Source organism: Scomber japonicus, chromosome 12, assembly GCF_027409825.1.
Source record: "Scomber japonicus isolate fScoJap1 chromosome 12, fScoJap1.pri, whole genome shotgun sequence".
NCBI classification, from domain to species: Eukaryota; Metazoa; Chordata; class Actinopteri; order Scombriformes; family Scombridae; genus Scomber; species Scomber japonicus.
In genome coordinates this window covers 27,023,778-27,037,768 of record NC_070589.1, presented here as the reverse complement: position 1 = coordinate 27,037,768, position 13,991 = coordinate 27,023,778, and the positions used below count along the sequence as shown (strand labels likewise).

Genomic DNA, 13,991 nt, shown 5'->3' with positions numbered 1-13,991 from the left:
ATGGGAGCAAAGTCTGTACAGAGGCCGCTCAGACTGGAGAGAGTAGACACCAGGAGCACAATAATGTACAGATAGTATATTTTTTAAAGTAAAATAATGTGCAGAAATCAGAAATGATATAAGTGTAAGTCAATGGCGTACAGCTGAAGCTCTGACAATGCAAAATAGTGTTTTAACAACATGAAGAGACAGTCACAATCCAGCTCTGGACCAGATTAAAACTCTTTACACTTTTTTTTGCTGTGCACATCTGCATACTGATCATACTACCTTAAATATATTAATGCACATGCAAAGTTTAAGCCAGTCATGTAGCTATAATAGAGAAATAGGCATATCACAATTACAATAAACTGAGACCCTGGTCAAGCTGTTTCCTGTTTCCAGTCTGGTTCTTTACAATGAGTGTGTATGTGTGTGCATGGGTGCAGCAAATACGTAGCAATGACAGAAAACTCCGGAAACTCACCACCAGAAAAAAAAGCAGTTTAAGCCCCACAGACTGGTCGGAGACTCTGACTCAATCGTGTCCAACGATGTAGACACTGTCTGCTGTGCTGCGGTTTATCGGCTCATGAAACTTTGTGGCTTTCAGGTGTTGCTGAGTCTCTTCTGGTTTATTTACAGTAAGTTTCCTCGATTGAACAGCTGCTCGACAGAGAGAGCGCTTATTGGTGGATGATGGTTACCGTAATTGCACGTGTATAGGCGCATATTCAAATATTAATTTTAAAAAAGAAGAAACAAAAGTCAAATAAAGGCTAGAAGGTTTAATCAGTATAAACAATAATCATATGCACCCCCCCCCCCCTCAAAAAGTACAATATTAGCATATTAATATTGTTTAATGTTTAGCTATATTTTCCCCGCCATCACTTAATTAGTAGGAATTTGACATTAATAAAATAACAATTACAAAAAAACAATTAGGCATTATAATGAAATAGGGCTTCACTTTCAGTTTGTTGATACAGTCAATGATAATGAAAAAAACAACAACAACAAAAAACTAATTTGTAGCAATGGCTCAAAACAGTACAGTATATTAAAACGTGCTATTATATACATTTTGAATAATTAATAATTAAAAGAATAATATTGAAGAAGTTCAAAAGTTCAAATTAATGTTTTATGTATTTATGTTAAAATTGTTAAGACTTGACATGAGGGTGGTGCTGTATGTATGTGACTGTGTAATGTGGTATAGATTGGAGTGGACTGTAATATGAGATGGGTGCGATTTTATGTACATCTTTATCTATTTCAATTGTATGGAATAAATAAAAAGTTCAAATAAATAAATAAATAAATAATAATATGAGTAAGATTGATAGTTTATTTGTAATTTAAAAATATAATAAGTTTGATAGTTTTATTGTAATTAAAAATAATAAGAAGATTGATAGTTTTATTGTAATTTAAAATAATAATAAGTTTGATATTTTTATTGTAGGCTAATTCAATAGTGGACGGGAAAGACGGTGACGTTACCGTAACTGTAGTGTGTGCGGCTCAAAGGAGGAAGCGAGAATGCTCTATTTCCGCTGCAGCAACGACAAAACGGGCACGTCAAAAAAGAAAGGAAAATGTGGACAGAGAGGACAAACTGAGGCCGCAGAACAGACGTCGGGCAACGTACATCATCATCGTAGAACTCGGTTGCCAGGCAGCGATTATTATTTTAAAAAACCCTCGCCTCTGTTCGAATACCTGACAGTTGACGGGGGTCGTTTCAAAGGTGAAGTCGTCCAGCTCGTTGAGGAATCAGCCTCAGCACGGCCAGAGATGGGGACGCGAGCCAGCCGCCTACAGGAAGAGCCGGCTCCCTCCGCTTTCGGAAAAGATGGCACCAAGCGGGATTCATACCGACGCTCCCGCTGTACAAGACCCACCAGCCTCATGGTCGACTTCTCCGGCAGCTTCGAGGACACCGAGGCCAACAGGAGCCGCTCCGAGGAAGGCAGCGACTCGGATCTTGGGCAGCATGGGGCGAGTGCGGACGGAAGCCCCGCCGACCACCACAGCATCCCCTCCGGCATCAGCCAACCGTCACCTACCGACGACAACAACAGCGAGGGGAAGCCCGAGGAGGACGGTAATGTGAGCCCGGAGGGTGCCGTCGACGCTGAGCACCAGCCCGGAGTGGAGACAGGCCGCACGCCACACCGCACTTTTTCCGAGAGGCTGCCCGGGAATCGGCACTCTTCCTCCCGCAACGTCGGGGCGAGATCCACCCGTGTTCGAGGCTCCCACCAGCGGCCGGTTTCCGAGGCTTGGATCGGCCTCTACCGTGTCAACAATCGTCATGGCAGTAAGTTAACACATTCATACAAAGAAGTAGCATTTTTATTTATTTATTTTTGAATATCTTTATTAATTGTTTCCCTTATTTAACCGAGCATGTTTGGTTAAGGTGGTTGTATGTGCTTTGACTCATTGAAGCCACTGTCATGAGATTCCTGGAAAAGTTATGAAATTAGAAAAACTGGAAATGGTTTGGAAAAGTTTTGAATTAGGGATGACCTGCTCTGATATAAAAGATAACAGATATAACCACAACCCAACCCCCCACCCCTTATACCATGTCAAAAATATGAATATACTAAGCATCCATTTCTATGTTTAGCTTTTTAATATCTTCCTCTAATATGTGATCTGGGGCCAAACACTTCCTCTGGGATGTAATTGCAAAATCTTCCTGCCTGCCTTTTGTTAAACTACCTAAATTAAGTCATGGGAATGGTAGTGGGAAAGTTTTGAAAAGTCATTGGTAAAAAAAATGTGGGAACCCTGTTAAGGTCATGAAATTCCTGGAAAAGTTATGAAATTAGAAAAAAAAAACTGTTTTGCAGGCCTGGAAATGGTTTGAATTAGGGATGACCTGATCTGATATAAAAGATAACCGCTATAAGACAGGCTGCATGAACTTGGACCCCCCCCCCCCCCCACACACACACACACACACTTTTACCATGTCAAAAGTAGATTAATTTAATCTGAATATACTAATCATCATCTTCTACACTTTTAGCTTTTTAACATCTTCTAATATGTGATCTGGTGCCAAATACTTCGTCTGGATGTAATTATTAAAATATACCCCATCATTTAGTGAGATCAAAGTGTCAAAACACCTGTTAAAAGGCAGGAAATGACATCTACGCTGTTAAACCTTCTGGGGGGGAGGACCCTTGGTTAAACCTTGGATAACCTACTTACATTCAAAGTCATGGAAATGGGGTAAAGTATTATGGAATCGTTCTGGAAAACTTTAGCAAAATCAGTGGTTAAAATGTGTGGGAACCCTGAAACAGGCTACGTGCACCAGGAGATACAGACTCTGTTAGGAGCATGACTGGTTAAGGTGGTGGTTCAGTTGTATGTGCTTTGAATTTGGTAGAATTGAAGCTTATGGTACTTTACTTTGACAGAAATGATAAAAAAATGCAGTTTAGAAACTAGTATGTGTGATATTAATGATCAGGGAAAGCAAGAATGTATCACTTCTCTTAGTATGTATATACGTTAATAGGGGCAACGTATCCTGGTGGAGATACAACTCATACAATCCTATTTTTTTTACATCTTGTTTTCCACTCCTGCCTGTTTTTAAGGGCTAACACAGAACTTAAACAGCTCAGATATCACACGGCAGATACAAAGACAAGATGGGTAATGACAGAGAAAATAAATATGCAAATAGACACCTACAATAAATGACAATAGTGGGTGTCAAATCGTCAAATCCAGCTCCAGCGACTCATTTAGACACATATAAAACAAGGTTACAAAGCTTTAGGAAGGCCAAAGTTCAGTCTAAGACAATTTTGAAGATGACAGTGTAGATCCAGTATATTTTAAGTAAGGGTCCCAGACTAGAAGTAGCATTTTTAATACATATAATTTCTTCTTTTTTTATTTTCCTTCTAGCTTCTATGCTCTTAAAGTAAAATGAAACCACAATGACCTCTCTGGCCTCCCATCAGGAGGTTTTGGTTGTGCTTTCTGTTTTGTAGATGTTAACACAGCTCACATTGCCCAACATCTAAACACCAGAATGACAGTTTTAAAGCTTTCATGAAACAGCTGATGTTTTATCACAGGGCTGGACGATATGGACAAAATCACTTATCACGATATTTCAGACCAAATACCTCGATATCGATATTGCAGCATTATTGTAGAGATGACTGTCCATGCCCTCACAACATATTTATGACAAATGGTTAAAAAGGTGAACAACACAACAGCTAGAACAGTCTGAAAAGTTCATAAAGTTGTATATTTTACTGTAATGCAACATTTAAAACCAGTAAAAGACAACTCCGGTGACGCATCGGTGTATATATATTACGATACCCAAAATCTATGACGATATATCTTGTCTCATATCAAGATATCGATATAATATTAATACATTACCTAGCCCTATTTTATCACCCCCCCCCCCCCCAAAAAAAAAAACCCCAGAAGAGGTCATGTGATTGTGAATCAGAGAAATATAATAAGAGTAATATGAACATGAGGAGAAAGTAAAAGGTAAAAGTTGTTCTCTTGACTCATCTCATGAACATTTAGTCACCGTGAGTCACTCTTTAAAACTATTAATACTCACTTTACCTTCACACTATATCTATTTGTTTTAGTTTTGAATACATCACAAGCACATTTTCATAACTATACATTTGAGCAGGTTGTATATAAACTACAGCACTTAACCACCTACGTTATGTAAAACCACTTTTTTAAACTATTCATGTGCAATGTTTGTATCCTGTTTACGGAGCTGTGTGCCTAATTTTTCACCCGCTTGTTTGTACATACTAGTGACATGTTTATGTTGAATTATTTTTGTTTGGCTTTGTTGTCCATGTGTATCTTTCTGAACATTGTCGTGTGTGTGTGTGTGTGTGTGTGTGTGTGTGTGTGTGTGTGTGTGTGTGTGTGTGTGTGTGTGTATGTGTGTATGTGTGTATGTGTGAGTCAGATGCCTTGTATTCATGCGTAAGAACATGCTTGACCAATACAGCTGATTCTGATAGCAGGAAGTGTAAATAAATTTGCAACTTCACCCCGGAGCTGCCTTTTTTTTAAGGTTAAGAAAAGACACATGAGCACTTTAAACTCCAAAACAACGCCCTGGCTCCTGTCTCCTGTCTCCTGTCTCACTATTGATTTTTGAATCAAAATATCGCCAAGAACAAACTCTCAATCTGCCCCAGACTGAAATTAAAATGGATTATTTGAGGAATTTACATTCCTGAACAGATAATCTTCTCTCCCCGTGCTCTCATGACGACTTTCATAATCAGAGACCCCATTGTATGAAGAAGGAGCTGTGGCGTAAAAAACTGGAAGTGGCGACATACAGTACGAGAGCTCTTTCATGTCTCCAGGCCCTGTTGACTTTAGTCCTCAAGCAGTTACTTATGCAACTCGTCAATTCAAAACATTAAGTAACTAACCGTCGCTCTGTTTGTTTAAAGTTCATCAAAAACGGGAAACGTAGGAGTTTTAAAAAAGGGAAGTGAAAAAGCATTTTGGTCGGGATCAAACACAGGTTTTGTGTGTTGTGGCGGTGCGTGACGGTAAAAGAGGACATTTCAGAGCCAAAACACAAACACAACAGCGTGGTGGGTTTCCCGGGCCAGCCCTCCAGCAAGTGTGAAGAGAAGTGGGTCAAAACTTAACACGCCTTCCTTTCTCAATGCTGGCAAGCGGCCCCTCGTACGCTGAGGAGGAGAATGTAGGGCAGCGAGGCTCCGTCCCGTCCACGGCCGCACTCGCTGTGTTTTTCTGTGGTGCAAGCAGTCAAATCGAGCTTCACTCAAAGGTAGCATCTTTCACACTTCACACTGTCACACTGTCTTCAGAGTGAGAATACGGCCGCATGCACAAACACGCTTATTTACCATGATGAAATATGACAAGATGCAAAACAAAAGTAGCCAAGATTAGCAAGAAATCACTGAATAATAGGCAAGGCAGTTTTATTTATATAGCGCATTTCATACACAATGGCAACTCAATGTGCTTTACATAAAACAGAAAAACATGTAATTTGAGACACATTAAAACATACAATTAACCCCCCCCAAACACACACACACACACACACACACACACACACACACACACACACACACACACACACACACACACACACACACACTAACAATAAAAATAGAAAGAGAGAAATAAAATGCTAGAATAGAGCATTAAATATAAGATTGCAGCATAAAATAATGATTAGCTTTAAAATCATTAAAAGGACATAGAGTGCAAATGAAAGATTAAAATGTAAAGTGCTTTAAAAGAGCTCAATCGTAAGCACAGGAGAAGAGAAATGTTTTTAACCTGGATTTAAAAAGTTCTGCTGGTAGTTTGTTCCAGTTGTGTAAAAGCTGCTTCACCATGTTTAGTTTGAACTCTGGGCTCAACTATCTGAGTCAGTAGATCTCAGAGCTCTACTGGGTTTATATTCTACTAACATGTCATTTATGTATTCTGGTGTTTTTAACTTGGATTAAAAAAAAATAAAAAAATAGCCATAGACTCATTTATACAAGTGATACAGAGTGTACTGTAGCTGGGGAGGGGACAGTGACATGATATGACACGTTGTTGGGGAAAATAATCTTGTTATAAGAACACTACTCAAAACTTTTTCTGTCTTAATTTGTGCCTTTCACAACTCTGGTGTGTTTGATCCTGACTAAAATGCTTTTTCACTTCCTTTCCTAGCCTCGAGTCAATGTTTCATTAAACTAATAAAGTCCCACATTAATCATTTACAGGATGATTTTCATGACACATAAACTGTAAATCCAATAAAAACCCACTTCAACCTGCAGCCTGCTCTTAAAACTCACTGACTGTGTAAATCTAGATGTCCCAACACAGCGCTGGTGCTCGATGTGATGCTCCCATCATCTATCATTCATGTCTCACTGTGAGACACAGCGTGTTAATCTCAGCTCTGTTGTCTCTCTCCTCTCCGCTCTCTGCAGATATCCGCTGTCCTTTCTGCTCGAAGCCTTTCCCGGGGGGTCGGATCGAGGATCACCTGTTGAGCTGCCTCACGTCTCCTCCACTACCTTACAATAGTAAGTATCGCATCACAGAAATGAGCGCCAATGGATGTGTGTTTTATAAAAAAGGCTTGAAAATGCTTATGGTGGGGCGTGCAGGTGGTCGAGTGGTTAGAGCGCATGCCATGTACGCAGCCGACCCCGGTTCCAATCCCAGCCGGAGGTCCTTTGCTGCATGTCACACCCCCCTCTCTCTCTCTCTCCCATGTTTCCTGTCTGTCTACTGCTTAATAAAGGCGTCTATGCCGAAAAAAATCTTTAAAAAAAAAAAAAGAAAAGAAAATGCTTATGGTTGCTCTTTGTGTGTGTTTACAGCGGATGTGCTCAGTAAAGACAGCGGCGAGTGCTCCATCTGTTTGGAGGATCTGGTGCAGGGAGAGACCATCGCCAGGCTGGCTTGCCTCTGCGTCTACCATAAGAGGTAACCAAGCTCAAGCTCAAGCTCAACCTCAAGCTCGAGTTGAAGCTCATGAACATTAAAACACAGACTTATGAAACAGAAAACGAGAGCGTTCAAATGCAAACAAGCGCAGGTGAGAAAAAGTGTATGCAGCCATTTATGGATCTGAGAGAGTTCAGTAAGCCGACTGAGTTTCTGCCAATTAAGGAAGTGACGGTTGTTTTGGTACGAGTGAACATATACCACGACTCGTTTCTGATCATCACAGCGAGCACTTGACCCTACGATACGATACAATGTTCTCAAAAGTTACCATGACAGCCGAGCAGCATCATTTTGAACACACTACAAAATCAGGGCTCATAGTAACGATTATGTTCATCTGTAGGTGATTTTCTCATTTAGTTATAAGAAGCTGTTTGGTTCATTAAATGTCATAAAACAATGAAAATGTGAGTCAGTGTTTCCTCCAGAGTCCCAAGATAACATCCTCAAATATCATATTCAGGTCAGATATTCAGTTTCATGTCATAGAAACAGCTGATATATTAAATAGTTTAACAGTTAATTTAATAGATGGCAGCTAATCAGATAAGTGGCGTGTCAGAGTAAACAGATAAACATTAAAGGCCTCCGATCATTTATTATACGAGTACATAATAAGGATATTTGTCAGATGAGATTTCACAGCCGTCACAAAAGACCCACACCACGATTTTAAAATGTAATCAGATGTAGTTCCAGATAAACCAGCGAAGTGTGTTTTATAAGAAACTTCTAGGAAAAATAAATCACCGTGCAGTTGTGAAAGCTCCACTATTGCTTAACGTTACGCATGTTTCAGCCCATTTACTACAATCATGTGCAAGTCATTTTCAAAGCACGCTGTAATGTTTAAGAGGGGGGTTTTTGTCTCCCCCCTCTCCCTCCTCCTGCCCTCCCCGACAAACTTCCAAGCAGCTTATTTTGAGTTTCCTGTAACTTCAGCGCAGTGTGAAAGACTGGAGCTGCTGAGACTTGAAATATACCGAGATGAGGCAATCCCGTCATAAGGAGGATCATTCATGCCTTTCCCTTCCCCCTTTTTTTTTTTTTTTTTTTTTTTTTTTTTTGTGTGGGTTAAAGTTACATTATCACCGTCGTCTGCTCTCGAGCTGTCCTAAGTGCAGACTGATGTGAAAATCCACACTCGTAACCATGACAACAGTGGGTTAGACATTACGTAAGCTTCACACTTTTTTGGATTTTAAAGCTAAAGTTGTTAAAGATGTTCCGCTCCGATAAAGAAACCATAAAACATGTCTGCCTTTTCTTCTTTTTTTTTTTTTTTTTAATCGGTCCTGGAGAGTGTCGGGTTCAGTTTTGTACCGCAGGATTATAGGTGTGGCCTCTTTTTTTTTCTTGGCTGTGTAATTGCAATCCTGGTCCACCCAGAAGAGCAGCTGAGATTTGGGAGAGAAAAAAAAAAAAAAAGATGACAGGGTCGAACATAATCACACAGTGCAACAAAGCCACATGCGAAGCTTACACGAGAGGAAAAGTGGAGTGCATTTATTAGCGATTAGCTCACGAGCTCCAGGCCTCCAGCGTCTTCTTCTTCTTCTTCTCTCTTTTTAAAGTTACCCACAGCAGTGATTACATTTAGTCTGGATTCACACTGTGAGTAAGTGGATTAAGTCAAGCGGGAGACACCACCAGTCAAAAAACACACCGCAGAGCTTTTGGCGCATTAACATGAGTTAATCAGAGTGTAATAATGTCTTGTTATCTCCGCCCCCCCCATCTCCCCCTCCTACTCCTCCCCTGTCTGGGTCTCTCTCTCTGTCTCTCCCTCCTTCCTGCAGCTGCATTGATTCCTGGTCCAAGGTGAAGCCCTGCTGCCCTGAACACCCCTTCGATTGACTCACAGGTCACATGTATTCCCCGCAGTGACCAACCAGACTCAGGTATGTGTGTGTGTGTGTGTGTGTGTATGTGTGTGTATGTATGTGTGTGTGACTAAACAACCAGGATATGAAACCAGCTCCAGTTTTAGACACAACAATGATGAGGTGTTGAAGTAATGCAGGCAGATATAAACCACCACGTTTCCGAGAATCACTTATGGCATAATAAAAGGTGTCACTGGAATAGATCAAAGTGGGACTAATACAACTAATGATTATTTTCATGATTATCAATTAATATGTCCAGTAATTAAAAAAAAAAAAAAAAAAAAAAAAGTGGTGACATATCTCAAGAAAAATGGCAAGTAGTCACATTGGAGGAGCAGGAAGCAGAAAATGATTTAAAATGAGTATTCAGTTATCAAGAATATTCAGTATATAAACAGATATGTGCTCTCGATTGATTAATCAACTCAAACTCAAGACTAAAGCTCTCTTAATAGCAACATAGGGCCTCATCATATCTGTACCAGACACAGAAGAGTCAGTAATCAAGCCACAAGGATGACAGTGATAAATAAATACATGATAAATAAAGAGATGAATCAATATGAAATCTGCAAGTTACAGTAAATACAGATAAATGACATCATCAGTATCAGGTATTGGCTAATCAACATTTTAATTATTAGGGATGAGCATTTTTTGATATTTGATACTATTACATACTATTGATTTTTCATACCATTGCTGATGTTATAACTGCACTTTGTTTCAGACTGTATTTAAACTGAGTCATTACACTGTATGTTACTTTGTCTAATGGTCACTTTTGTCGGCCCCCCCCCCCCCCCCCCCCTCTCTTTACAGGAGACTACACTGAATCCCAAATCTCAATAAAAAAACCAAACAAACAAAAAAGTATAATTGAACAAATGGAAGCCGGCTGTCCCTCTCAGACACAAACCTATACCCGAGAGGAGAACAGAAGAGGCTTCAACAAGAAGAGACGACTCACGACTCTATCTCCAATCCACTCAACTCAGTCTAGACCATTTCAAGAAGCAAGCCCCCCCCCCCCCCCATATCCCCCATACCCCCCATACCCCCCAACAGTTTAACAAAAACCAGCCGCTCCGGTCGGAAACAGAAGCGGACGGGTTCCCTTTCTGTTTTCCTGGACTTGAATCAGCAGAACATGAAATAAAATATACGTCTGATAAAGATTATCATCCCAGAAAGATGTTGAACTTTTGGGAGGAACGCAAAAAAACAAACATCACAAACAAAAAAAGGTCTCAACTGTGACTCTGGATCCTCTCCTGTGTATTAGTTTTTATTTTTAATTTTTTTTCCCTCTCCCTCTGAACGGGGATCGGTCATTTTATCATCAAGTATTTTTCAAAAAAAAAAAAAAAAAAAGAGTATTGTTTTTGTTCCATGTCATACATTGGATTGAATGTTTTCTTTCTACGGCTAAACCCCCCCTTACCCCCCAAAATGAACCAACCTCATACCTTAAAGTGTGAACTGTTACCACACGTGCACACACATTTACACGCGCACACATGCGTTGCTTTATTCTGGACTAGCTGGAGGTTGAGGACTTTATTATTATTATTATTATTGTTGTTTTTTGGTGAATGGGGTTGGGGGTCGCCGTCGCCGCTTTTGGTGTTTTTTCTGTTTTTCTATTACCTGTAAATCATTTCAGGGGAAGTTTTGGGGGCTCGTTTTTTTTTTTTTTTTTTTTTTTTTTTACTTCTTTTTTTTTCTGAGTAGGTCAGTTTCTTGTAGGTGGTAAGTTAGCGCTGACTTTAACGTGCTGCCACTTGGTGAGTGTTTTTTTTAGGATGGTTGTAGACATTTCATAGGGGCCGTAGTAGCGCTGGTGTTGGCACCAATTTGAGCACTTTTTGTCCCTCAAGGCTGATTTTTTTTTTTTTTTTTTTTGTTTATTTTCCACAATGTCTGGGATAAAGTTGTGTGTGCGTGCTTGAGCGAGCGTGTATGTGTGTCCAGATGATGACCAGGGACAGGAAATGTCCTAAGCATGACTGTATATTAGCGGGAAATGTTTGTGTGTGTGTGTTTACTGTAAATTGCCCAGAAGTCTGCTTGGTCAAGCGGGTTACCCTTTTTTTTTTTTTTTTTTTTCTTTCTTTAATATAAACTTCTGTCACTCTGGCAACATCCTGTTGTATGTGGCATTGGTACGCAACGTGGCGGCTCATGGTCTGAATGCGGTTTGGATCCTGCTACCCCCTTATCCCTTATCCCCCCCCCTCTGTCCTCCTCCCCTCTTTATTCTCAAACACTCTCTGGGGTATAGTCCGGATTTTTTTGGACCAGACCCGAAGCGACGGTTTTCGCCATCTGGTTATATTAATGCCAGATCGGGGAGGGATAAAGGGACTGAGGGATGTATTTTTGGGGCATGTTTACACCATGTGGCATCTGCCCCCCCTCCCTCCTCCCCTTCCTCCCCCTCGACACTGGAGGCTATGGACAGATGATGGTTAATAATTGCATAACTAGCCCCCCCCCGCCCCTCCTCCCCCCCTCCCTTTCCCTATTTATAGGATTTTAAGATATTATATTACCACATTATGATCATGATTATTGCTTAATGTGTTACATGCCTTTCCTTTGCCTTTTCTTTTCTCCGTGTGTGTGCTGATTGCCTTTTTGCCTGGTGAAGGGGTTTTTTGTGCAAGCAAGCAAGCAGGTTATTTGTAGTGTTACTTTTTTTTAAAAATATTTTTTATTTTATAAACTTGAGGTGAAAGCCGAGAAGCGAGGCGACGCTGCTCAACAGATGCTGCCTGATATAGATACAGGTTGTGCCCAAGCCGTGGCAGGCAGGGAGGAGGGAAGGGGGGGGGGGGGGGGGGGGGGTTGGAGGGTGGGGGGATGAAACTGGGAGAGAACAACAACAACAACAAAAAAAGGAAAGGGAAAAAAAAAAAGAAGCATGAATTGATTTGCTTTTTGCTGCCTGCTCAAAAAGGCGAGTCGGTCCCATGTGTGTTTAAAAACTCTTTCCTGCAGTGGTATGGATCAGCTGAGAGGTCGGCCCGGTGCACGGATTTCCTACCGGCCAGATAGTTCACCCTGGCCTCTATTCTTTTTTTCTTTTCTTTTTTTTTTTTTCTCCTCCTCCCTTTTTCTGATCCCTGATATTCTGCAGTCTGAGGTGCTATGACTTGTCCAGCCACTAGAGGGCAGCCCTGTGCATGTTTCTCTCGCTCTCTCTTTCTTTTTTTTGTATTGGAGAACAGAAAAAATAATTAATGCCAAAAGTCTGCCTGTCTGTGCATTGGAGGCAACGTGTGTGTGTGTGTGTGTGTGTGTGTGTGTGTGTGTGTGTGTGTGTGTGTGTGAGTGAGAGAGAGAGTGCGGAGGACGCGGCGCATTGATCATTAGATGTTATATTTTGTTGTGGTGATAAGTTATGATGTTGTATACTTTGGCTGGGAGGGTTGGGGTGTTTGTGTGTGTGTGTGTGTGTGTGTGTGTTTTGGAAGGGGGGGGGGGGGGGTTTGGTGGTGGTTTGGATTGTCGTTAACAAGATAACAGACAATCTGAAACCCCCACGTTACTTTTTTTTGTTATTTCTTTCCCCCTCTCTCTAAGCTGTGTGGTGCAATACCTCAATTTTTACCAATGCTAACTAAAACGCTCTGTGTGTAAACTTCTCCAACCAAGGACGGTATTTTGTATAAATATCCCTAAATCCTTGATCCTTGGGGGTTTTTCAAAAAGCAGGGTTGAGCAGACACCCCCCCCCCCGTCTGGCCTGCGCTTTGAGACCGACGTATTAGATGAGAATGTGTTTTTTGTTTTTTTTTTCATTCAAAGAGTCACCACAGTGGTTTCCGCACCCCCCTCCCCTCCCCTCTTCCTCCTCCCCCCCGATATATGGACAATCTGCCTTTTACTCTGGTATAAAAACAAATTGAATTTTATTTATTAAATTGTAAATATGTAATGCAATTCCAGAAAAATGGCTTGGTCTTTGTCTGTTCAATATACTGTTTCTAAGCTCCGATCTTTTGTATGTCTCAGAAATTGTTTTTATATGTATTTTTTACAATAAATATGTGTGAGAGATGTTTTGTGAATGTGTGCTTTTTTTTTTTTTTTAGTGTCAAAAAGAGACATTTGTGGTGTCTAGGAAAGGAAGTAATAAAGAAAGAAAAGGAATAAAGAAAGAAAAGGTGGAAGGAAGGAAAGAAGACAGGAAGAAAAGGAGGAAGCAAAGATGAAAGGAAGGAATTAAGTAACAAAGAATGAAAAGAAGACAGGAAGTGGGCCGGGGCGGACCCCTTGGCGGGCCGGTTCTGGCCCATGGGCCGCATGTTTGACACCCCTGTTCTAAACCAACATAAACCTACTCTGAAGATGTTTCTCCATCACACACTAACTCCACCTGCTGATGAAGACCATGTAACACCACTGAAAGCTCGGGGAGAGAGCTGCTACACAAACCTCCTCGACTGCTGTTTTCTAGGTCAAGAGTTAACGTTCAGTGTTAAATATGTTCAGTATGTCTCCGAGTCTGACTTCATGAAGCTCACTATAAACACAAATCTGTTTAGTTTCACTTTCTGC

At 40.8% G+C, this 13,991-nt stretch overlaps 2 protein-coding genes across 2 annotated transcripts in view; one reads left to right on the top strand and one right to left on the bottom strand.

Annotated features, from left to right (window-relative positions):
• Window positions 1-505, bottom strand: part of tep1 (telomerase-associated protein 1) — a 31,105-nt gene extending 30,600 nt beyond the window's left edge. Inside the window, exon 1 of the mRNA XM_053329735.1 lies at window positions 470-505. The gene's annotated coding sequence lies outside the window, so the exon portion shown is untranslated. The remainder of the gene's footprint in view (window positions 1-469) is intronic.
• Window positions 506-1,589: 1,084 nt separating this feature from the next.
• Window positions 1,590-10,442, top strand: zgc:66427 (uncharacterized protein LOC406256 homolog). Its single transcript, XM_053330105.1, has 5 exons — window positions 1,590-2,311; window positions 7,011-7,106; window positions 7,407-7,512; window positions 9,336-9,437; window positions 10,248-10,442. The coding sequence occupies exons 1-4, from the start codon at window positions 1,786-1,788 to the stop codon at window positions 9,391-9,393; spliced, it is 786 nt and encodes a 261-aa protein (XP_053186080.1). The 5' UTR covers window positions 1,590-1,785; the 3' UTR covers window positions 9,394-9,437; window positions 10,248-10,442.
• Window positions 10,443-13,991: the final 3,549 nt, after the last annotated feature.